At 44.0% G+C, this 25766-nt stretch overlaps 1 protein-coding gene and 1 pseudogene across 2 annotated transcripts in view; one reads left to right on the plus strand and one right to left on the minus strand.

The window, feature by feature from the left end:
• ANO2 (anoctamin 2) overlaps nucleotides 1-25766 on the plus strand; it is a 364008-nt gene that overhangs the window by 320523 nt on the left and 17719 nt on the right. The window contains exon 20 of the mRNA XM_025401723.1: nucleotides 4883-5028. Within this exon, the coding sequence (XP_025257508.1) occupies nucleotides 4883-5028 (146 nt within the window). The remainder of the gene's footprint in view (nucleotides 1-4882; nucleotides 5029-25766) is intronic.
• On the minus strand, nucleotides 22043-22363 carry LOC112635435 (annotated as a pseudogene). The gene has a single exon (XR_003121908.1). The product of XR_003121908.1 is annotated as a dynein light chain roadblock-type 1 pseudogene (transcript).

Here is a 25766-nt window from a genome sequence, read left to right on the forward strand (position 1 = left end):
CCTTCCTTGTCCTTTGAAGACTCCTTTCCCTCTACCCCATCCCATAAGTTTTCTGACACATGCTCTATCCATAGTTGGCATTGCTCATCCCTAGGGCTTCCGCCGCTCTCTCCGTGACAATTCTCAGATCTCCATCAGTCCCAGATTGTTCCAGGACTCTAGGCACAGATATGCAGTTGCCTACTGGACATCTCTACTTAGTTGTCTCGTGGGTTTCTCCACTTAGACATGGCAAGAACAACTCCCCTCTTCCTCCTTATCCTCATCAAGACTGCCTCTTACATTGTGTTCTCTATCATAGCAGTCGGCGCCACCATCCACACACATGCCCTAAGACCCTGAGAATCACCACCGATTCCTCATTGTCATTCCCTTTCTGTGTACAATCCACCATCCACTTTTTAATTCTACCTCTTATGCATGTCTCAAATGTCTACTTCCCTTCATGTCCGTTGCTATCACCTCAGACTCTGCTACCATAATCTCTCGCCTAAACCACTGCATAATATGGTGTACAAGGCCTTTGATGCCATGAGCCTACACTACCTTTCAAGACACCTTTCGTCATTTTCTCAATTGTACTCTATGCTCCAAGCATTTTGCATTCTCTTCGGTCCTTTCTATGAGCCATTTTCACATTTGCCTTAGGTCGTTGCATAAATAATTCCCCCCGCCTAGAATAACCTCTTCACCCCTCACACTCTCTCCACCTTTCTCGTTCTTCTTCTACCATCTTTCATTATTTAGTCTTAAATAATAAGACTAAATTATTTATTTAATAAATTAATTTAAATAATTAAATTAGTTTACACATCTCTTCCTCAAAGAGAACATCGCTGCCTTAGGCCAGCTTAGGACTTTCTATTTTATGTTCCCGTAATCACCTAAACTTCTCCCTTTATAACGCACTTATATTGGTCACTCTTGTTTAAATGTCCCTATTGCCAGTGAGATTACTTCATCAAACACATCACATGTATTATTAGTCACATTTTTTTTTTTCCTGTAGATGATTTCTAGGAATCCTCTGTTCTCCCGTACAAACCAGAGCTGCCCATTTGCTAAACCTTCTATAGAGCTATCAATCTGAGTTAGCTTCAATACCTTCTTTCTTTGATGGGATTTCTGTTTGCTGGATTCTGTATGTTTTCTTTGTTGCTTGGTTGGTGAAATTCATCCTCCAGGAACTTCATGAGAATGGATGCACACATAGAAAGTTAATTTTTTTGAAACCTTGCATACTCAAAAGTGTCTTTAGTCTGTCTTTGACTTTCATGTATACTTTGGCTGTGTATAGGAGTCTATGCTGAAAATTATTTGCCTTCTGAATGTAGATACATCTCTGCAGAGTCTTCTAGTGTCAAGGGCTGATCTGGAGAATTGTAACCTATTTTTGATTCCCAATTATTTGTAGAGGATCTATGTTTGTTTCTCTGGATCTGGCAGCTTTTCGAATCCTTTTCATCATTCCTAGAGTTCTGAAATCTCATGACGATGTGTTATGCTGGAGGCTTTTTTTTCACCATTGTGCTGAGTGGGTCCTTCCAATCAGAAAATGCACATCCTTCACCTCTGGGACGTTTTCATATATTTCTTTTGTACTTTCTTCCCCACCATTTTCTCTGTCTTCTCTTTCTGATTAAGTGTTGGAGTTTCAGGCCGGGTGTGGTGGTTCATGCTTGTAATCCTTGTACTTTGGGAGGCCCAAGTGGGTGGATCACCCGAGCCCAGGAGTTCAAGACTGGCGTGGGCAACATGATGAAACCCCGTCTCTACTGCAAATACAAAAAATATTAGCTGGAACTGGTGGTGCATGCTTGTAGTCCTAGCTACTCGAGAGGCTGAGGTGGGAGGATAGCTTGAGCCTGGGGGACAGAGGTTGCAGTGAGCCTTGATCACACCACTGTACCCCATCTTGGGCTATGATCAAGAAAAAAAGGAGTTTCTAGATCAATTAATTTTTTTAATATTTTCTTTCCTATTGTCCATTTCTATGTCTGTTCTACTTTTTTTTTTCTGAGAGATTGTATTGATTTTTATCTTTCTGTCATTTTATTGAATTTATTTTGGATCTAGGTTTTTCTTGGTTCATTTTTCTCTTCAGAATAAACTTTTTGCTCCTGTTGGTATTGGGAAGTGCTAGTCACCAAGGCAACATGCGTCAGAGACATTGGGGTCTACTGTTCCTTAAGCAGAGCTTTGACCAGTCACCACTCCCTGCCTTGGGGATACCTAGTGCATCCAACTCCTGAGCCTTTCTGAGATTTTTATAGCATGAGTTGGCTTGTTTCTCTCTACCATCTTCCACTGTGAACAGTTGATAGCAGCCACACAGCTTTGCTGACTCCCTCGTACACTGTCCGTCTTCCAAGATATTCATCAACATTCCTCACATACTACTATATTCATGACTATTTTCATTAACCTGTGGTTTTATACATTTTTAAATATTCATTCATTGTTATTTTAGTGGCATTTCAGAAGTGGATAAATGTATGTTTATATTCAATTTTCTATGTATGAATCACAATTTAGTAATTCTTTACTAAAGATTTCACCAGGTCCTCTGATTACTATTCCTGGAGGAGAAGAGTCACTTTGAGTTCTGGTTCTAGACTTCCCTCCCTTTCCTTTTTTCTTTTCTTCTCTCTCTCTCTCTGTTTTTTCCTCTATCCTCTCCTTCTGTTCTGACTCACAGACAGGATCTTAACCAGGCCACACTATTTAGCTTCAGAATCTGTGGGCTCTATCTAGTTTTTCTCAATTTCTTATTATCACAGAATTATTGCTTACTTTTTTCTTATGAATTTTTTACTACCATCTCTAAATAATTTCAGCTCACTCTTTAAATCCTTCTGTGATAAAGATGATAATAGGGACAATGATAGATTTATTTATCTATCTTTATCTTGATAAATGTCTATCAGAGCATGTATCTTGGTACACACTCTTAACAGGTATCAAGCCCTAAATGAAGCAAGCTGTATAGATTATGTCTTTCAACTCACCCTATGGGCAAATTCATATTTATTTCTCCATTTTAAAGATAAGAAAACTAACGCTTATAGAGTTGTAATAACTTGCCCATGGACATATAGTTGGTAAGTTGTGAAATCTGGTTTTATACGATTTCTGACACCAGAGATGAGACTTGTATCTACTATACTCTACTACGTCCTCTTGATGAGAATTGATATTAGACCAGAAACTGATCAAAATGTTATTTTGAACTATTAGATTTTCATTAGTTGTTAGAGGCACTTTCAAACAAGGATTGGATGCCTAATCATACCAGGAGTGCTCATTTGGAAATGTCTACACAAGGGTTGGGTGGTCTTGGGTGAAGAATGTTGGGGGACATGGGGAGGTTCCTACATCTAGATGAAGCATGGACTTCAAAATCCCATTTAAACTCTTCAAGTCTATGATTTTGACTGTTTTGCTCTTAGGTCTCCCAACTATTAGGTTGCTGCTTAAAGTAATTGCAGTTTTTGCCATTAAAACGTAATTGCAAAAACTACAGTTCTGTTCCCTATACATTGTGCATCAATGGGAAGTATGAAATAACTCTACCCTAAGGTGTATTTTTTTTTTTTTGAGACAGAGTCTTGCTCAGTCGCCCAGGCTGGAGTGCGGTGGCGCTATCTCGGCTCACTGCAAGCTCCGCCTCCCGAGTTCTCGCCATTCTCCTGCCTCAGCCTCCCAAGTAGCTGGGACTACAGGTGCCCACCACTATACCTGGCTAGTTTTTTGTATTTTTAGTAGAGACGGGGTTTCACCGTGTTAGCCAGGATGGTCTCGATCTCCTGACCTCGTGATCCGCCCGTCTCAGCCTCCCAAAGTCCTGGGATTACAGGCGTGAGCCACCGTGCCCAGCCCCTAAGGTGTATTTTAACATTCAATATTAAAAATAATAATAGATATCATCCATTCAATGCTCACTATGTCCAGATATTGTGCTAAGGACTGTATAAACATTGTTTCACTTAATTCTTATATCAACCCTGATAAATTGGGCCATTATTATCATTCTAGACCAAAAAAATCCTGAATGTGTTGTCTTAGTCTGCTCAGGCTGCTGTAACAAAATGCCTTAGGCTTAACTAATAGAAATTTATTTTCTCATAGTTCTAGAGGCTGAAAGGTTCAAGATCAAGGTCCAAAAGGGTTAAATTTCTGATGAGGGCCCTTGCTGGCTTACAGGTAGCTAAGCTGCCTTTTCACTGTGTCCTCAGATGGTGATGAGGTATCTCTTTCTCTCTTCCTCTACTCATAAAGCCACCAATCCTATTGGATTACAACCCCACCTTTTTGACCTCACTTAATCTAAATTATCTCCTAAAAGTCATATCTCCAAATACAGTCACACTGGGGATTAGAGCTTCAATAAATGAATTTCAGCGGACACCATTCAGTCCATAGCAGTGGTGGGCAATGCTTAGCTTGGCTTTAGTGGAAGGATGATGCTATTAATGTTATTGAGACTTGAAAAATGTGTCACCTGGGAGGAGAACAGTCCTGTGTTCCCCCATGAAGAGGGTGGATAGATCACCTGTTGGACAATAGGACTGGCGCTGTCTCAGCATTGGCAGGAAGGGCCAACTCTCTTGTTGCTTTTCAAACAGCAGGAAGAATTCAAAAGGTTTTTGGGCTTTGAAGAAACCTGATCCTTTGTGGAGGGAGTCTGCATGATCTTGATAAAGGACTTCCTCAGGTTGTCTTTAGGAGAAACGTAGTCTCTTTAGTGTCTCTCTATCTCTACTTGTTTTTAGATCAGAGATGGCTTTAGTGTCAAACCTTTGTGTTCTTTTTCTTTTTTCTATCTGCAAAACCAACCCTGTTCTCCAGAGGCTTTTTGTAACTTAATCCATTTCTTTTCCAGGAAGCTAAAGAAACTATTTCGAAAGCTGAAAGATGAGACAGAAGCTGGAGAAACTGACTCTGCCCATTCGAAACATCCAGAGCAGTGGGACCTAGACTACAGCTTGGAACCATACACAGGACTAACTCCGGAGTACATGGAAATGAGTGAGAACCCATGGTCCTGCCTTTCGCTGGGGGCAGGTTCAGACAAGGGGTTTGTGGGGTTGAGGGGAGAAGGTAGGGGATTGGGGAAAATGACTGGACAGCCTTTGCTTCTTCATGAGCTTCATGGCTATTCAGCGTTCCCTTCAGTGCCACATGAAAGTTGAGAAGAGTGGGGCAGAAAGAGACCTGGAATGAGAACCTGGAGCAGCTCAGTCAACAGTTCGGTGGATAATTCTAGGATGATGTTCTCTTTTCCTTGGGACTCCTCTCCTCATCTATAAACTGAAGTTCGATCTCTCAGGCCCTTTCCCATGGTTTCTATTATTGATAAAACTGAAAGGGAAATAGTAAAATCTGAAATTTAAAAATACAGTTTCCGTGAAAGTCTTCCTTCATGGAAAATATCCGATGACACGTGGGTCAAGGATATCTATATTTTGACTTGGAGAATATAGGAGAGTCCCCTACTTTGATCAGATAAGGCTGGATAAGATGAAAGCTTTTTAACAAAAAGTTGGGTCTATTTCAGTAGGGAGTGAAAGATGTATTTCTAGTTGCAGAGCCTCGAGTTGTTTTGGATAAGGTTTGAAGGTGGGACACACATCAGTACAGGCTGATGGAACACAATCATTTTAGATGTGGCTTGGAAACCATGAGTTCTTTATTATGAGAAGGATCCCAGCTTAGGCCAGCTGCCTTTGCACTCTTGGCTGCTTGACTATAATCCTGATCTTCTGTTGGGATGGATGTTTGAGAAGCCTCTTTCCAAGACTTGGAGCTAATGAATTAAAAGCATAGGACATCTAGAGCTTAGGTATAAGCCGGGCACAGTGGCTCACCCTGTCATCCCACAACTTTGGGAGGCAGAGGCAGGTGGATCGCCTGAGGTCAGGAGTTTGAGATCAATCTGGCGAACGTGGTGAAACCCCATCTTTACTAAAAATACAAAAATTAGCCAGGAATGGTGGCAGGCACCTGTAATCCCAGCTACTTGGGAGGCTGAGGCACGAGAATTGCTTGAGCCTGCGAGACGGAGCTTGCAGTGAGCTGAGATTGTGTCACCCTACTCCAGCCTGGCCTACAGAGTGAGAGTCTGTCTCAAAAAAGTAAAATTAAATAAATAAATAAATATCTTAGCTATAACATCTAAACACTCTAAACATTTACTCAATCTATGGATTATGGGGAACCATCAATAAGATCCATCAAAAAAAATCACTCAATGTTTAATTCAATACTTAGCATCATTGCACCTATCATTGTGTTTGCATACAACTCCTGCTCCCTTCACCTAGTCACTTGTAGCAGAGGGCCATCAGTACCCTTTTGTGCACAGGATACCTCACTCATCATTTCTTTTTTTTTTAATACTTTAAGGTCTAGGGTACATTTGCACAACGTGCAGGTTTGTTACAAATGTATACATGTGCCATGTTGGTGTGCTACACCCATTAACTCGTCATTTACATTAGGTGTATCTCCTAAAGCTATCCCTCCCCACCCCCTCCCCACAATAGGACCCGGTGTGTGATGTTCCCCTTCCTGTGTCCAAGTGATCTCATTGTTCAATTCCCACCTATGAGTGAGAACATGAGGTGTTTGGTTTTCTGTCCTTGTGATAGTTTGCTGAGAATGATGGTTTCCAGCTGCATCCATGTCCCTACAAAGGACACGAACTCACCCTTTTTATGGCTGCATAGTGTTCCATGGTGTATATGTGCCACATTTTCTTAATCCAGTCTGTCACTGATGGACATTTGGGTTGGTTCCAAGTCTTTGCTGTTGTGAATAGTGCTGCAGTAAACATACATGTGCATGTGTCTTTATAGCAGCATGACTTATAATCCTTTGGGTATATCTCCAGTAATGGGATCGCTGGGTCAAATGGTATTTCTAGTTCTAGATCCTTGAGGAATCGCCACACTCTTTTCCACAGTGGTTGAACTAGTTTACAGTCCCACCAACATAGTAAAAGTGTTCCTATTTCTCCACATCCTCTCCAGCACCTGTTGTTTCCTGACTTTTTAATGATTGCCATTCTAACTGGTGTGAGATGGTATCTCATTGTGGTTTTGATTTGCATTTCTCTGATGGCGAGTGATGATGAGCATTTTTTCATGTGTTTGTTGGCTGCATAAATGTCTTCTTTTGAGAAGTGCCTCTTCATATCCTTTGCCCACTTTTTGATGGGGTTGTTTGTTTTTTTCTTGTAAATTTGATTGAGTTCTTTATAAGTTCTGGATATTAGCTCTTTGTCAGATAAGTAGATTGCAAAAATTTTCTGCCATTCTGTAGGTTGCCTGTTCACTCTGAGGGTAGTTTCTTTTGCTGTGCAGATGGGATCTAATTAAACTAAAGAGCTTCTTCACTCATCATTTCTAATGGATGTTCCTCCTATTCTGTTATAAGAAATTGCATGTGTATGTTAGCAGTGGAGTAATGGGTAGGGTCTAGATCAGATGGCCATGAAAATGTTGTCCTAGCCCTGGGATGTCTACCATTCTAGGGAAAGTCTCAAGCTTTATAATCTGAAACAACTCACCAGAGAAGAAACAATCATTTTGTCTGCTTCAGAAACAATAGATAAAGAAAATATCAAGACCTAGTTTAAGGAAACATGTAGCCCCTTTATGCTTTTCATGTTTGGCTAAGAGCTACCTCTAATCCCTCTCTGATGCTGTATTTACGCAAAGGTGATTGCTCATATTTCAGATGCCATTCTACATCTGCCATCGTCTCACCCAGAAAGAAACAAAGTGCTGCCAGAGATCGGGACTTCCATTTGGGAAAGGGCTTACATTAGGAACCCCTGAGATCTGTCTGTCTGCCTCCACCCTCTGACCCCAGTGATCACACCTCCACGGCCACCAGTTAGCTGTGTGGGTTTTACATGCTTGTCAGCCTGTCTGTTCAGCTATTTCAAAGCTTCCTCTTTTGAGTGATTAGAGCAGAGACCCTAAATTTTTCTAGTTTATGTACATAGAGGTGTTCATAATAGCAAAGAATGCATTCCACCTAAATGCTCATCAATGATAGTCTGGGTAGAGAAAACGTAGTACACTGTGGACTGCCACGCAGCCGTGAAAAAGAATGAGTTCATGTCCTTTGAAGGAACATGGATGGAGGTGGAGGTCATTATCTTTAGCATACTAATACAGGAACAGAAAACCAAATACCGGATGTTTTCACTTTTAAGTGGGACCTAAACCATGAGAACACGTGGACACACAGAGGGGAACAGCACACACTGGAGCCCTTCAGAGGATGGAGGATGAGACGAGGGAGAGGATCAGGAAAAAGAACTAACGGGTACTAGGCTTAATACCTGGGTGATGAAATAATCTGTACAACAAACCCCCATGACACAGTTTACCTATGTAACAAATCTGCACTTGCACCCATGAACTTAAAAGTTAAAAAAAAGAGAAATAAAACATTAAAATACAACAAAGAGGAGCAAAGACCCTTGAACCATACTTCCTGGGCTCAAATCCCAGCTTTTGACCAACTAGCTGGATAACCACGTGTAAGTTATCCACTTGCCCTTATCAAGACCCCTATGTGTCTCAATTTGTCTGCCTATTAAAAAAGATAATAATATCTACCTCATAGGATTGTTGTGGATAGTGAATGAATTAGTATCTGCGAATAGAAGAGGGTCTTAGTGCTTAGTGCTAATATAGTTCTTAGAAGAGGGCCTAACACATACAAAAGCTGTGTATTAAGTGTCCAGGGTTATTCCTCTTAATGGTCCTGAAGCCTGAGGAAGGCAGAGTTAGGGAAATATGCTCTACTTTGTCAGGGCTATGCCATTGAATACTTATCTACCGTATTATTATGTGTTTAAACTTGGGTGCTTACCAAGAAATGAGAAGAGTGAAAAAAAAAGTGACGCTAGAAGATTTACTTGGTGATTTTGGGAAGGAATTCACACCAAGATTGTAGAGAGTGAGATTCAGACCATAGACTGAAAAATCAGAAACAAAAACAAACCCCAAACCCCACTCCTTAAAATGAATAAAACAATCTTATACCTGGAATATTGAAAACAGAAAAGAAGAGAACATTATCTCCCAAATCCAACCTTGTAATTTTTTTTTTTTTTTTTTAGCCTTTTGGTGCTGTTTCTTAGACTCTTTTTGTTATGTACATGAATTTAAAAGTAAAATTGTGATCTTACACATTTATTTTTTTATTTCCCATTATATGAATAAATATTTTAAGTTGTCAAATAACATTCAAAATGAATAGCTGTGTAATAATCCCTTTAATAAGCATGCCGTAGTTCACTTACCTGTCTTCCAGTGGAGGCTTATTTAACAATTCTCCCGTATTTTAATCCTCTCATAAACACTATCTTTGTGCATATAGTCTTTTATTTAGGGTATTATTTCATCCAGATAGATTCACATAGGTGTGATTAGGTATAGTCATTGTATGGTTCTTGATTCATTTTACCAAATTACTTTCTGAAAGAGTAAGAACAATTCACCCAGGCATGGGCAATATATGAGAATACCCTTTCAGTGAGCGTAAATCACTTAATATCCTGAATCCTGAAGTCATGTGATATGAAAGAATTATCAGCGTATAGGAAGCTGGAGATTCCCAGCCCCCTACGCCACTCCATTCCACGTTGTTGACCTGAATGTTCTAGACTCATCCTTAGCTTAGTTTTACAAGGTGCTTCTTCTAGGAAGTCTTCCCAGGTCAAACCCCAGTTCCTCTTGAAACAAATCATTCTTTGTTTCTGTCCTAGTATTGTGTTTGGTACACACGCTGATGGCATCTTACTGAATTATGGTAGTATTGCTTACATATATGTTCTTCAACAGACCCAGTCTAGGGGTGACTCTGAAGAGCAGTGGGTAGGGACCATGGCTTATTCATCTTCACAGCTTCCGGAGTCTAGCATGTTTCCTGGCATATAATGGACACTCCAGGCCAGGTGCAGTGACTCATACTTATAAACCCAGCACTTTGGGAGGCTGAGACAGGAGGATTGCTTGAGGCCAGGAGCTCAAGATCAGCCTGAGCAACATAATGAGACCCTGTCTCTACAAAAAGGAAAAAAAAAAAAGAAAGAAAGAAATAATAGAATGTAGTGTTGTACACCTATAGTCCTAGCTACTTGGGAGGCTGAGGTGGGAGGATTGCTTGAGCCCGGGAGTCTGAGGCTGCAGTGAGCTGTGATTGTGCCACTGCACTCCAGCCTAGGTGACAGAGTGACGCCCCATCTCTAAAAAAACAAAAACAAAACTCAAACACTCGGTATGTGTGATACACAGATGAGAGAATGAACGAATTAATGCATGTATTAATTAATGAGAGAAGGTTTCTTGACAGAGGTAACTCTATAATAATAGCTTTACAAGACAAGTAAAGAATTTACATTTTCAAAGCAGGGCTTACTTGATGGTGAACTACAGATATTCTGAAGAGGTTTCCAGCTGTAAGGTGGGAGGTTGATTTAGTGATCCCAAGATCTCTTCCGATTCTAGATGATAAGAACAGAGAAGAGCGTTCCAAGGGAAAGGACTGGCAAGTGCAGTGAGTCTCCTGGCCATGAGTAACTGTTTGTTGTTGTTGTTGTTGTTGTTTTGTTTTGAGACAGGGTCTTGCTACGTCACCCAGGCTGGAGTGCAGTGGAACTATCATGGGTCACTGCAGCCTGGACCTCCCAGGCTCAAGTGACCCTCTCACCTCAGCCTCCCTAGTAACTGGCACCTCAGGCATGCACCACCAAGCCCAGCTAATTTGTTTGATTTTTTTGTAGCCGTGAGGTTTCACTATGTTGCCCGGGCTGGTCTCTAACTCCAGAACTTGAGCAATCCTCCCGTCTTGGCCTCTGAAATTGCTGTAATTACAGGCATGAGCCACCACACCTGGCCATGAGTAACTGTTCACAAGGAGAAGCGAATGGTAGTCTTGAGGTATGGAGAGTTCAGGGACAGACCTGGGATTAGTGGAGAACCCTGAAGACCAGACAGGTTTGCAATTCACATCAGACCATACAGAGCATTTGTAAAATCTTGGCCAGTGTGGTGACTGTGTACTCTTTGCTTGGGAAATTGGGCAGCAAGTGCAGAAGAGGGATAGTAAGGCTCAGGAGGAAAAGAGAAAACACAGGTGCAAGAATTCAGTGATCAGTTCATTCATCAAACATTTATTAAGCATCTAGAGGGAGGAGCAAATCTGGAGACCAGGACAGTCTCTTCAGCAATTCAGGTTGTTCCTGATATTGATTGAGTCAACAACTCAGTTGATATTGATGCAATCTTATCTGAAAGAGGAATCACACCGGACTGGTTCACAGAATTTCAAGCTGGATTGGTTCACAGAATTCTTTAGTCCATTTCACTATGACTTTCAATCTTAAGAGACGTGTTTTAGAGACCTGGCTATTTTATTTCCTATTTTATTTAAGTGTGAGGACAACGTGTTCTGGATTAGGTTTTGCTCCTCCCTTTTATCTCTGGACTATCCTCTTAACCCTTTAAGGACATACTTTTTCTCAAGTACAAAGACTGGACTGCAGAATAACACTCATCAAAGTTCATCGAACAGCTAAGTGTGGTTAAGGGTGGGTGCTGCCATTGAACCACTGAGCTTTTGAACCTAACCCTGCTGCATGCTAGCTACATGACTCTGGTTTTGAGGCTTAAAATCAGCCAGGCCCACCCAATTCTCCCATCTGAAAAGTAGGTTTGATGATAATAGCGCCTACCTCATAGGACTATTCTGGGAATCAGCTGATGCATGTAGAGTGGTAAACAGTGCTTCCACATGTAGACTCTCAATGAACATTGGCCACCGTTGTTATTGTCCAGAGTTCAGTTTCTCTCAAATCTACAAAGTTTTTTTTTTGTTTTTTTTTTGTTTTTTTTTGGTTTTTTTTTTTTTTTTTTTTTTTTTTGAGACAGAGTCTCGCTCTGTCGCCCAGGCTGGATTGCAGTGGCCCGATCTCGGCTCACTGCAAGCTCCGCCTCCCGGGTTCACGCCATTCTCCTGCCTCAGCCTCCGGAGTAGCTGGGACTACAGGCGCCCGCCACCACGCCCGGCTAGTTTTTTGTATCTTTTAGTAGAGACGGGGTTTCATCGTGTTAGCCAGGATGGTCTCGATCGCCTGACCTCGTGATCCGCCCGTCTCGGCCTCCCAAAGTGCTGGGATTACAGGCTTGAGCCACTGCGCCCAGCCTCTACAAAGTTTTTGACTCAAAACAGCTTGAAGCTCCTGAATATAGTGCTCTCTGGAGGTTTTTATACTGTGAGTGTAGGCTGTGCCCTAATGGTTAAAGAATGAGGGTACCAGACCCCAAGGCATATCTAAGAATCAGAAGCCTGAGCTCTAAGCACTCCAAGATGTTTGTCCTTTCAGTAAACTCTAAGCCCTCAGGGCTCTATTGACAAGTCTGGACTCTCACATGGGCTCTTTTTGTCATCTGTTTATATAAAACCCACAAGCTTTTGTTCCTCTAGTCATCCAAAAAATAATCGCTATTATAATCCTGCCTCAGGAATTCAATTATCTCCCTTAGAGCCTTCCCCCAGCTTCTTAAATGCAACCACAAGTTTGAGGCCCTTGGGCTATTACTGTGGGTGATGAGATGAATTTCTTCTGTCATTCATTCACACAGTCATGAGAGCAGGTCTGATTTTTCTTGGTCACGAGCTTATATCCTGTCAAACCCTCACAGAAAGGGAAGTGCCTCAGTGATCGCATGTTGACTTATTCATTTATTTGGAGTAAAAGCCAGATAATTATTTTGAAAGGCAAAGGGCCCCCAGTCTCTCCTGCTCTCTGGAAGTGTGCACCAAGGCCTGTAGAAATCACTGTGCCAGGGAAATGCATGGGGCAGGTTCTCCTGGGAGACCAGACATTAAAGCTCTTGCAGCCGCATTCGAGTTGTGTCCTGAAATGGCAAGTCTGAGCTTCTGGCTTCGGGAGGAACGTCTGTGGACTGGTGTGGATCCTGTCTTCATCCCCATGACTACTTTCTGACTTTGCATCAACCCTCACTGGGGAGTTTCTATGTGTAGCTGCTTAACTCGCTGACTTTGCCTCTAGTGAGAATTTTGGATTCTTATTTGAACCCTCACCATTTCTCCTTGGAATTACTGCATATGCATCCTAAGTTGACGCCCTGCTTCTTTTTTTACTCCTTCTACCTTTCCATCTTGCTTTTTAGAACGGCTTTTTAAAAATGCAAACCAGATTGTATTCATTTTTCTACTTAAAATCCTTCAATGCTACTGACTTCTTTTCAGATCAAGTTCACACACCCAGTGCAGCAGATGAGGGCATCCCGAGCTGGCTCTTGTTTTGCGTGTGTGTGTCTGGTTATCTCACACTCTGATGTCCAGTTTGCCTGTGCCATGTCATCTGCCCGTGACCGCTTGCTGAGTGTTGCAGCCTCAGACACGTTTGCTCTTGGTACAATTTTTCTCATTCTCCCATCCTCAGTTTTTCTCTTCCCCTCTTCTCCTGTACCTGCACCCTTTCAAAAATGCTTTGGGAACAGAGACAGTGTCTTACTCCTTTCTAGTCACAACACTCAGCATGGGTACTAGAACCTAATAACTCAAATAATTATCAAATGAATGGCCCCTTAAGTCCTTTTCCTTCACTGGTAGAGAAATAGAAGCCCTTGCTTCTCTTGATCCCATGACTGTGGGCCACCTTCTTCACTGTGGACATATAATTTTAGTCTCCTAAGACCAAAGTGAACCATGTTTATTATCAGAGTTTCCCTCAAAGAAAAGTCACCTCTTATTTTAATTTATTCCTTTCCCTTAAGGGGTCAAGTCATTAGTGTCAGTCGACAGGGTGAGATGACCTCTTTCAGACTTGGTTCTGACCTCCACTCCAAGGCCACATCCCTCCCTCTGCAGTGACACCCCTCCTGGCCTGCCCTGGGGCAGTGCCGTGGTGTCTGCCCTGCTGCCGGGCACTGGGGACATGGAGACAACAGACATGCCTGTGTCTTCCAGAGTTTCAGGGTCTGGTGTGAGAGAGAAATGTGTGAAGGAGCTCAGGGAACTTCACCCCAAAGTATGACTCCCTGGCATAGTCAGTATTTTGATTTAAAGATCCTAGAGATGAACAATGCTAAAGGAGATTTTTCCCCTGTCTACATAAAGACCAGTCAGACCCACCAAGGAGAACAATCTCTCCCACCCTTCTCTCAATCCTCTACCTCTCCCCAAACACAGACTGAATTTCCCTTAGCTGCCTAAAAGTCTAGACCTACTAAAGAAAAGAACAATTACTTGCGATTCCTTCCCTGAGTTTTCATGAACTGAACCCACATTACAGGAAAGAAGACTAAAGTCGGTCAACAAACCTGGACAGACTTTTGTGACAAATCATTGTCTGCTCTGCAGACCCAGTAGACTTTGCCCCAAACCATTGCGTGTTCTTTAAGCCTATGAAATTCTCCTGAAATCACTATCCCCCTAAAATCACCCGCACTTCCCATGCCCTTTCCCCTAAGAAGCAGGGTATGTAAGCGCCTGTACTACACTGGGATAGTGGTCAATCACTCTGTGATTTTCCCCGTGTGCATAGCAGTAATAAATTGGTAGTTTTTGTTTTGTTTTGAGACTGTTTCACTCTTGTTGCCCAGGCTGGAGTGCGGTGGCGCAATCTTGGCTCACTGCAACCTCTGCCTCCCAGGTTCAAGTGATTCTCCTGCTTCAGCCTCCCGAGTAGTTGGGATTATAGGCATCCCCACCAAGCCTGGCTAATTTTTTGTATTTTTAGTAGAGATGGGGTTTCACCATGGCCAGGTCTCGAACTCTTGACTGTCATGTGCGTCCATGTGAAGAGACCACCAAACAGGCTTTGTGTGAGCAATATAGCTTTTTAATCACCTGGGTGCAGGCGGGCTGAGTCCGAAGAGAGAGTCAGCGAAGGGAGATAAGGGTGGGGCCGTTTTATAGGATTTGGGTAGGTAAAGGAAAATTACAGTCAAAGGGGGGTTGTTCTCTGGCGGGCAGGAGTGGGGGTCACAAGGTGCTCAGTGGGGGAGTTTTTTGAGCCAGGATGAGCCAGGAAAAGGAGCTTCACAAGATAATATCATGGCTTAAGGCAAGGACCGGCCATTTTCACTTCTTTTGTGGTGGAATGTCACCAGTTAAGGCGAGGCAGGGCATTTGCACTTCTCTTGTGATTCTTCAGTTACTTCAGGCCATCTGGGCGATATACGTGCAAGTCACAGGGGATGCGATGGCTTGGCTTAGGCTCAGAGGCCTGACACTGACCTCAGGTGATCTGCCTGCCTCGGCCTCCCAAAGTGCTGGGATTACAGGTGTGAGCCACCGCGCCTGGTGGCTAGTTTTTTCTCTGATTAATCTGCCTTATCGTGAGTTGATTTTTCAGCAAACCCTCCCAGGAAAAAGGGGAAATTCCACTGGCCCCATATGGGCAAACAGACAGTAACAAGAAAGGACCTACTGTTCTAGAAAATAGTTCGCCTAGTGATGCGTGCTGCAGAGGCTAGGTCTTTGCAGCTTCTGGTTGACCGGCAGAAAGGTGTTCTCAAAGATTGCCTGCTCTCCTCATTCTTTTGGCCTTGTCTTTGGGTTTTAGAAACCACCTATGAGGCCGAGCAAACTCTGAACTGGATGCAGGAGGCTCTTCTCCCGCTTACTACCCCACGCTTGTCTTGAGACTTCAGACAAGGCAGGGAAGGCCCCAGACGAGAATCCACTTCAGGGGAAACATTTCTAAGCCTTTCTGCCTGCAGGCTGCATCCCCTTGACTCTTTTCTGAGTTCTCTGCCACATTAATGGCCCCACCATCCTCCAGGCCCCTGGCTGAGAAATCTAACATCACTGCTCATTCTCTGTTCTGTCTCCACACGCCTCCCATCCAGTGGGCTTGCTGTGCCGACGATCTTTCCTCTAGAGCTGGGGTGTCCAATCTTCCGACTTCCCTGGGCCACATTGGAAGAAGAAGAATTGTCTTAGGTCACCCATAAAATACAGTAACATTAATGATAGCTGATGAGCTAAAATGATGCAAAAAAAAAAAAATCTCATAATGTTTTAAGAAAGTTTACGGATTTGTGTTGAGCCACATTCAAAGCCGTCCTGGGCCATATGCGGCCCCCCCGGCCAGGGGTTGGACAAGCCTGCTCTAGGATATCTTAGGAATCTGCTCTGCCTCCTCCCTTTTTCTTTTTTTTTAACTGCATCCTCAGCACAGCCACTTGCAGCCACCACCGTCTCGCCATTGCCTCATTTATTCCTTCTGAGGTGTAGTGTTGGTCATATCCCTCCAGTGTCCAAAAACCATCGGGGTCCCATGCTCCTAGCGAGGCCCTCCCAGAGCATCCTTCCCCTGTATTTAATCCTAGGTCCTTCTCCATGTCCTGTGGTCCAGGAAAGTGAATCCTCTGACCCTACAACTTCTTCCTGCCCTGCCTGTCCTGAGTGCTCTCCCGGCCCTGGACTTGCCTGCACCTTCTCATGCACGCATCCAAAGCCAGCTTTCATGTCACCTGCTCCTTGCCACCTCCCCCTTCCCCCTGCCCCACCGGATTTCAGACAAACTGTCTCCTAAAATAGAGATGCCTTTGGTCATTAATTTCCCAAGGGCAGATTCTTCAAATGGCAGGGCCTTGCCCAGCACTGCCCCCTGGGGCATGGGCACTAAAAACATATTGGGTAAGCCTGTAAAGGGGGTCACTGAATGAGTGTATCATTTATGTCTTCAGCTTTCTCTTATCTAGGCTAACAGAATCTCACTTTCTAGTGATGCTGAGCCACAGTCAATTTTCATTTATTTATGGGCTGATAATCCAGTGAGTGGATTATCAAGAGAGGTGGTTATCCTTGTTTCTCTTTCTCCTCTTCCTCCTTCCCTGTCCCCCTCTACTGCCACCCCTTTCCTTCCTCTGCCTCCTCCCCTCCCCCATCCCAGGCCTATTAAGCGCTCGTTTCTAGCGAGTAAGCCAGGGAAATAAGAGAAGGTGTAATGTGAACCCATCCATGCAGTTGAGAGATAGCAGCTCTGGGGACTAGCGTGGTGAGAGAGAAGACTGAAGTCCACAGCAGATGTCAAAATCTCGTTGGGGGCTGTAGTTTCTGCCATCTCCATGGATAACTAAGACTGGGCGGTAGTCACCATATCATTACTTCTGATTTCTCTGTGCCCTTGTGTTTGAAGTAAAAGCCCCTTCACATCCGCTGCCTCTTTTATAGGCAGAGTGAGCGTCTCTCCTTCCCATGTTCCCAGGGTGTCAGGTGAGAGTCAGGTGCAAATCTAGCTCTGCTTCTATCCAGCAGTGTGGCCTTGGGCATGACGTCGTATCATCTCCCTGGCTTCCCTTTTTTCCTGGAAATTAGAGGGAATTAGACCAGAGAATGAGTTTTTCCCTGCAGTGATGCAACCCACTGGTCTGTGGTCAAAACCAATTGTGCAGTATGTCACAAGTAATGCACCACTGCCAATGTTGTAGACATACAAGGTAAAACAGAGTCAGTGCCACGCTCACTTTCTTAGGTTTCTAAATGTTTTTTGAGGAAGGGACGTTTCAGCATGCACAACTGGAAGTGCAGGTCATCATTTTTCATTAAGTGTCTTGACAAGAATAATAAGTTTCAGACCAGGAGACCAGCTGACCTTCAGGGTGCCTTCCAGTGATGACATCATGGTTCATACATCCTAGTTGAACAATGCACCTTGAAGCCAAGAGGCCCAGGGTGATGTGAGTTGCCTAAGGTCACCCAGATGACCCACTAGTGGAATTGAGGCTAGAGCCCCTTTCCAGACCATTCCATGGGAGACTGTCTTCAAGACCTATAGGAACTTGGGCTTCTGTGGAAGGATGGAATGAAGTGAGGTTTCCTCCTTCCTTCCCAACTGGCTAGACCTCCCCAATTCCAGAAGGGCCCGTGTCTTGGACTTTGAACAAAAATGAGAGCAATGAAACCAAAGCTGCCCACCGCCTCTGGTGTGCTTGACATGGTGATCCCCGGCCCAGCTCTCAGCTGTCAGCCTCTTTCCCTGAGATCCCCAGGACCACCCATGCAGACAGGAAGTGCGCTGAGCCCACTCGGGGCCTGTCAGTAGGAATGGTAGGGCAGGTCATCAGCTGAGGGAGGCAGCAGGGGGAGATGTATTATATTTACATTTTCCTAAATTGAGCTGGAACCTGGGCTGGGGCCCAGCAGGCTTGGGGGAGGGGCCGCGAGGTGAAGGGAGGCTGGGATCAGCCTGAGGAGGGGCGTGGGGGTGGGGAGCCCCCTCGGGCCGGTGGGTGTGGGGATGGGCTGGCTCCAGACAAAGGGAAACCTGAGAGTGAGGGATTAAGCTGGAGAAACCTGGGAGGGGAGCAGCGTGGGCTTTCGAGGGAATCTCCAATATCAAACCTTTTCCTGAAGGGCTTACTAAGAAGGACTTCAGGAATCATCTCCCACTCCCCCATCTCAGAGGGGAGGAAAGAAAGCTGGCCCAGGAGTTGGCCACGATGTTAATCATCACTGTCCCCTGCGCCAAAATGGGGCTTCCAAACTCCCTTGCCACAGGCCTCTCACAGCCCTGTCGTGGGGTTTTCCTCAGGGCCTGATAAGAGGAAGTTCTTCATTTGCTTTAAGAGCTGCAAGCTTAAGTTCTCCGGACACTTGCAGCCATTTGACTTTTCCTACTGAGCAGAAAGACATAGGCCCAAGTTTAATCCCATAAGAGTTTAGTGACAAGTCCCAGAAGAATCTCTTGGTAAAGTGTTATCACCATGTCATTCAGATAAATAAATGATGTGATTGTCAGTTCTTCTCATCTGAAGACCAATGGTCCAGGGTCATGATGCTCACTACATTGTGATGGAAGCTTCTTGAGGGTGAGATGTGTGTCTTATTGATTCACAGTACTCAACCGCAAGGCCTGGCATACAGTAAGTGCTCTATGAATGTTTTCCTAAGAAGCAGGAATGAAAGAAGTGATTCTGTAATGAGGACCTTCTGGGCTGGGTGGGGGTGGGGACGGGCTGTCAGTTGGACTCTGTAGACATGACCTTTCATGAAAACTCTCCAGACATCCTTGTGGTATTGATATAATTGGGACAACCTACTCCACCTCTTGCAGTGCAAAGTCTCCTTATTTTGAAGTGCTAGTAATTAGGGAGTACTGTCCTCCTTAGGGCAGTACTCCTGTAACAGCATAAATTGTTACAGGTCTCCTGTAACAGCATAAATTGGGCAGGTCTCCTGTAACAGCATAAATTGATGAACTTATACAATTATCTGGATAGTTCAGGAAAACTACCCCAAATGTTAGACAACTACTGCTATGATAATGCTTTATAGCAAGTACCCCAAAGTCCCGGCGACTTAAAACGGAGACAGAGAATGAAAAACAATGAAAATGACGGGCTCTGGTACTGAGTTCCCTGTCTGACAATGATCAGGTGAAAGTGGCCACTTATTAAAGGAGTAGAACAGCCGGAGCTTCAGATGGAGGGACAACTTAGGTGACACCACTTTCTTTTCAACTCTGTTATTCTTTGGTCATGGATGGCAAAGACTATAATTTCCAACAGAGGCTGGATGTAAATGATCAGATTTTCTAGAATACCTGAGAAACCGTCAGCATGGAAGGCCCACATATTCTGTCACAAACAACTCCAAATGTGTGTGTGCTACAAGCCAATGGCTCAAAGAACCAGGAAATTCCTTTCCCTGGGCCATCCTGTTTACACACACTGAGTCATTCCACTGGATAATGAGGCTCCTGCCATCTTCTCCAAATGCTGTTTAAACACAATTGAGGCAGCATCCAGGAGCTGCTTCTAGCATTTCTGGGAAGTAGATTGAATCCTAGGTCGTTTCTCTCCTTTTGCTGCTGAGGCATGCATTGCTTGGTGTTGTCTGCACTGGACTCCCTCCCCATGCATACTTAAGAAAAAAGGCAGAAGTGTATCTGGATACCACAGCCCTCGGTGTACCACCGAAGGCTTCTGGGATGCAGAAGATGGCTGGTCAGTGCTTGAGGAGGGAGGAAGGAATGCAGGGAAGGCAGTCTTTTAGTTTAAAACTTATGAAGAACTGTACTGCTGCCCCACTTCTCTTCTTGCTGTAACAACCAGGAAGCTCGGAGTAAACATTACTGCTCAAACATAGCAGCATTGTGGTTCCCCGAGTTTGCTTACTTGTTTTGTCCTCTTTTCTGTGCTCCTTATTTCCTTTTTCTAAAACCCTATAAGCCTAATTTTATTTTCATTTTGTTCACTTTTGCACAGACCTTTTGGGAAGAGGTAGAGGAAAAAGAATAAAGCAAAACAAGGTCCTCAGTAATGATGTGTTGCTGGGGAACTTCTTTCCAGTCATGACTGGTTTCATGGCCCTTCGAACTCACACACTACATTACCACAGTCCAAATGAGAGGATGGAGGGACGGGAGGAAGGATGAATGAATAATCGTCCTTCACACTCCCGTCTTGCAGGTGGATAATGTAAACAAGAGTGAGAAAGCCAGACCATTCATTTGTTCTTTCAGTAAATATTTACTGGAAGTTCACCAGTCTGTCCTCCAGGAAGTGAATCAGCAGATCTTGCCAACTTAAGTCTCCCTAGCTTTGATGTGGGGCTGGAGAAAAAGCAGGGACTGAGTCTCCTTTAAACAGAAAGAAATGATGAAAACTTGGAGCCAGACGTGCCTTGCTGGTCTGTCCCAGCCTTGCATTGCCTTGCATGCGGTAAACTCTTAATACCTAAGCTGTGACTTCAAGCCTGTCCCTTCCTGTTATGACTTCCCAGGCTTTCTGAATCAGTCCCGATCCATTGTGTAAACCCCCAGGTGACTCCATGCGGACTGAAAGGGAATTCCACGTATTGTCTTTATTTCCTAAGTATTTTTTTGTGAATTTGGATCAGTGAATTTGCAGGAATGATCTTAACTATCAACCATATAGCAAATCTTCATGTGCTCCTTCTACTGGTTCTTCACGTGGAACCCAGTGACGAGTGGTGCAAAGCCTCCATGGGTCTGCTGGCGAGGGTCGATTACTTCTGCCCGGCGTTCTACAGCACTGTTAATGCTGGCATTTTGCGCTCGCCACGTGAGGCTGTCAAGGATTGTTTCCATGCCCATCTTCCCCACAGCATACTCTGAGCCCTTGGAAGGATGCCACAGTAATCTGCTCATCCTTGTGTTTTAGCAATGCATATGGTCTCCAGTCTATGGAACGTGCTCAATAAATGCTTGCTGAATGAATGCATGAGTGAGTGGATGGTGAGTGATGGACATTGAGAACTGTCTTATGTTTCTATCAAGGCTTCACCATTTTTCTAAGCGATGGAGGCCCATGCTGAGGATCTATAATAGCTCATGCCTTTTCTTCTCACTGTCTTTTCCTATTTGTGTGTTCAGTCGACACTTGCAATTCTTTTTGTGCCAGATGTTGTCAGCCCAAAGCAGAGTTGACTTCCCTTGCTCTTGGGAAAAGGGGATTCCCGGGCACAGCCTGGAAATATGGACTGATGAAATAAGCAGTGATGACCGTCCCCTGCTGTGCTCTTACATGAGTATATATTAATGGGCTGTTTCTAGCGGCATCTTTCACTTACTGCCTCCTGAGTGAGAAGACAAACTCATACCAGTGTGTCCTTCCCTGATTCCCTTGCATTGCTCATTAATGGCTCACAAAAAGGAAGATTCTTTTTTTTTAAAGCATTTCGGTTATTTTTAATTAAAGAAAAACATCCTTCTCCAAGGGCAACAAAGTGAACTGAATGTTAGAAGGAAGCTGGGTGTGAGTTTCTTGCAAGCTCTTGTTCCAAAACCTGGCAGTGAGGAGAAAGGGCCCTCCCGGAGCTCTGGGGAAGGTTGGCGCAGCACAAGGGTTCCTTTCGTGGGGTAGGCGGAGCCGCCAGCCCACGCATGGTCACGGGATTGGTTCAAGTGGGCTCTAAGGCAACTGCCACGTGCCAGTGTGTTGACATGATCGACATTAATATTCTTGGGGGGGGGGCAATTAAACTGAGGAATGACACAGGGAGCCAAGAGAATGGCTTATTCATTTGGATTCTGAATCACAATCAGGAAATAGTGGTTGTCTGGTGCAACCATAATTTCATTTTTCTTGGAGCAAATTCAAAAGAAGTTGAGATCGTTCTGGGGGTCAGTTTCACACACGGTGCTCCGTGCCTTCAGGATGTAGCTGTGCATGAGGCTGGCACACTGTGTGGTGGTGAGGTTGACCATGGTGCTCTTGATGGGAACGCCGTCTCTGTTCACCACGATGATTCTCTGCACTCCCCTCTGGCTTTGAAGTCACTTCAGTGTCTCCTCCGCCTCTGATATTTACGACCGATCTGGTAGTCCTGCATTGCCAACACTCAAAAAGGAGAATTCTTAAGCCCCCAGTATTCAACTTCTTTAAGTAGACTGTGTTGCTTTTATTAAACAATAGAAAGCATTTTTTTTTTTAAAAAAAAAAAAGAAAAAAAACTATAATCATTTTCATTAGACTTGGACTCTCCCAACCAACTGTTTTTACTACAACTTTCTTCAAAGTCTTCCGTGCGGATTGCAGCAATGAGAATTGCGATGTAGAGGTGTTAATACTTCAGGTCTACCTTTCTTTTCACCATCATCAAGTGCAATGCTTTCAGTTCACACACTTTCATTTTTGGCCGTGTGTGTGTGTGTGTATTTCACAACTGGTGAAAATAAGGTCAGATTTATGAAACAGATACTCTTTGAGCATCTGCTATGTAAGAGGCACCACAAAAGATGGTGAGTGAGGACTTGGAAAAGAATCAAACAAGACACCTGGTCTCAAGGAGCTTTCCATCTAGGGAGCAGGTCAAATAAACAGAGAGGCACGTGCAAGGCATTATGGGAGTAAGGATGAGAGATGCCCAAGGCACCCAGTTCTACCTGGGTGTGCTGGTGGGAAATGGAGGTGGAGAGGAGTCTTCATACAGAAAGTGAAGTTTGAGTTGAGCCTGAGAGATGAATAGCATCCCACTCAGCAGACAAGGAAAGAAAGAAAATTACAGACAATAGTGGCATGTACCAAGGCTCAGAAATGTAGAATTCATGGTGAGTTCGGGGAAGTACAAATGATTCTGGAATGGTTGGAAGGCAGGCGGAGTTGATCTCCAACATACTTGCTAAATATTTGCCCTTAGCACAGAATATGGGTTGGGAGGAAATGGGTCTGGATATGTTCACTGAAAAATTTTAAATAAATGAGTGAAAAATCAGAATTGTATTCCATCAAAATCTTCTCCACCAATCCCGGCAAGTCCATTCTATTTTATCTACTATACTGTTTGTGTTCTCTAAACAGATTGTCCTGAAACCTCCTTGCTGAATGTTGTTCTGGTTAGTTTAACCCACTCCTCCTTGTTATTTTAACCTAAACTCAGAAAATCACTGATATAGGAAATGTCTCCAGCATCAGGCAGTGTAGGGCTGATGGTTATTCTAGAAGATCCTTGGCTGCTGAAGGGTGAGAGGGGAGAAAACGAATGGGGTTTGCATGGAGGAGTTTCCAGCCTTTGAGCTCAGCATTACTGGAGCATTTTACCGCAGGCGTTGTAAAGATTTGGTTGAAAATCAACTCAAAGTTTTCTCCCTAATTGGCTTGGCCTGGTTTAATCTGTTACTGGTCAGGCCGAGCTGGCTTCTATTATGCAGCACACTGAGGATTTCCGGTGTTGCTTTTATCCTAATGGAGGCTTGCTGCTTTTAGAAACAAATCTTGGTGTTGGCAAAAGCTGGTATTATTGTATCCTCTGAAGTAAGCCCAGAAGGACTTCCATCTGATACAGCATTTTAGACCTTTGACTAAAAAGAGCAAATCTTGGATTTGGAATTTGCATGCTAGAGAGTTATGGTTTTATGTTTTATTCTCCCCCAAATAGAACAAAACTTCCTATTTGTTTCTGCCTCTTTGGGTTGAATCCTGGCAATGCTCAGGTTACCCAGTCTGAGCAAGCAGCACCTGCAGCAATGGGACGTCTGCAGAGAGGGCCTATTCTTGGCCCAGGATACTGTGGAGTAACACCAGAGGAGGGGACAGGAGGATCTTGTCACTTCGGGTCCAGCATTGCTGGGCCCAGTCTCTTGAGGCCATCCAGTGCTGAATATAGAGACTTAAATGGTGAGGGGAAGGAGGAGGGACATTTTGTTATGGGACTGGGGTAATGAACAGGAGCTGTTAGAGAGCATCGAGCCAGCACTGGAAGATGTTTGTGTTGACAGAAGAGGGACAACAGAGTCCATGTGTGGAGAGTTTGTGAAGGTAAAGAAGCAAACCAGCAGGGAACCCATAGAAGACAGCATTCATGTCTGCCTCTGGAGTTCATATGAAGAGAGAAGAGGAAGTGGAGAGTCCCATTTTCCCTATAACCCTGGAAGGAAGTTAGATTTCAGAGTACCACGTGCACGAATGTGGTGAGGGCATGCTGTGTACATTTGCAATCCCTCAGAAGTAAACTGCCCTTCTCCCTCCCCATCAGTCTCCTTGCCAAACCCTTGCAGAGGCTCTGGGGAGTTTGCACAGTTCTGCTGGCGGAAGTCACTCATGATAAGAACATATGCCTGCTGAACTGAGCTCATTAGAATCAAGAAGACCAACTTATAACTCCATAAATATACATCCATCCATACACTTAAACACAGACATGCATTTTACAGGTTTTAGAATGCTAGTCTAACATCTGTTTTCCTTTCCTTGTTAATTCCATTCATCCCCACACCCCCTCTGGCCTTATCCCCATTCCTGACTCCAATGTGAATTCCTCAGCAAAGCCTTATTTAAAAGATGAGAGAGCGCCTGCATTTTGAACGGGCTCCCAGAGCTGTTTTGGGGGATTTCTCCACCACCCTCCAATCCTTGCTGGCCAGCCAGCTAGTCAGGTGATCACTCTAAGGTCCCAACCTGGACAAATCTGTGTCTTTCGATGCAGGCGTCTTGCTGTCAATCAGCACCTGCCAGCCTCCTAAGGCCTGCTGGAACCTACTGGGCACCAAGGACAATGGCAGTGGACAGGGTTGAATCAGCCAGAGCAGTGACCCACAGCTGTGGGCTGAGCAAACAGCCAAACCAAAAGCAGTTGGGCTGGGGAAAGTTCCTTGCCTGTTCCCTTTCCTGGAACTTCTGTTGTGGTTGCTCTTAGGCCTCTGTAGAAATGGAATTTTTTTCCCATTCGTGTCATGTTTTGTCATGCTTTATTTGAATATTCTAGACTCATGAAGCTTGTCTAAGACAATGTGAACCATAGCATCACAGCAAATCAGACTTGGAGGCAATATAAACTGGTCCCTTCAATTTATCAATGAGGTTGCGGATGCCCATTGAAACAAACAGGCTTGGCCAAAGTCATACCTCTAGTTAGAAGCATATCCAGGTCTAGAAGTTGAGTCTCTCTCATTCAGTGCTTAATCCTTAAGTTTGTGTCTGTTTAGCATATAAGTACATTGCAGTCATCTGTATACAATATTTATTCCAATAAGAATAAAATTACACATAATAGATACCATTTATTAAACAGTTATGTATCTGACATTGTACATATTGTACATTGTATGTACATTGTACATATTTTGTATGTAGTATCATTTACCCGTCTGGAAACCCTACTGGGTCGTTATTACTATTATCTTCAATTTATAGTTGAAGTACCTGAAGCACAGAAAAGTTTAATAATTTGCCCTTAGTATGTAGGGGAGTCCTAGAACATTGTAACTTTCCTGGACTCTGGGTTGTGTTTCCATCAGCAAA

The sequence above is a fragment of the Theropithecus gelada genome, chromosome 11, assembly GCF_003255815.1.
Source record: "Theropithecus gelada isolate Dixy chromosome 11, Tgel_1.0, whole genome shotgun sequence".
Taxonomy (NCBI): Eukaryota; Metazoa; Chordata; class Mammalia; order Primates; family Cercopithecidae; genus Theropithecus; species Theropithecus gelada.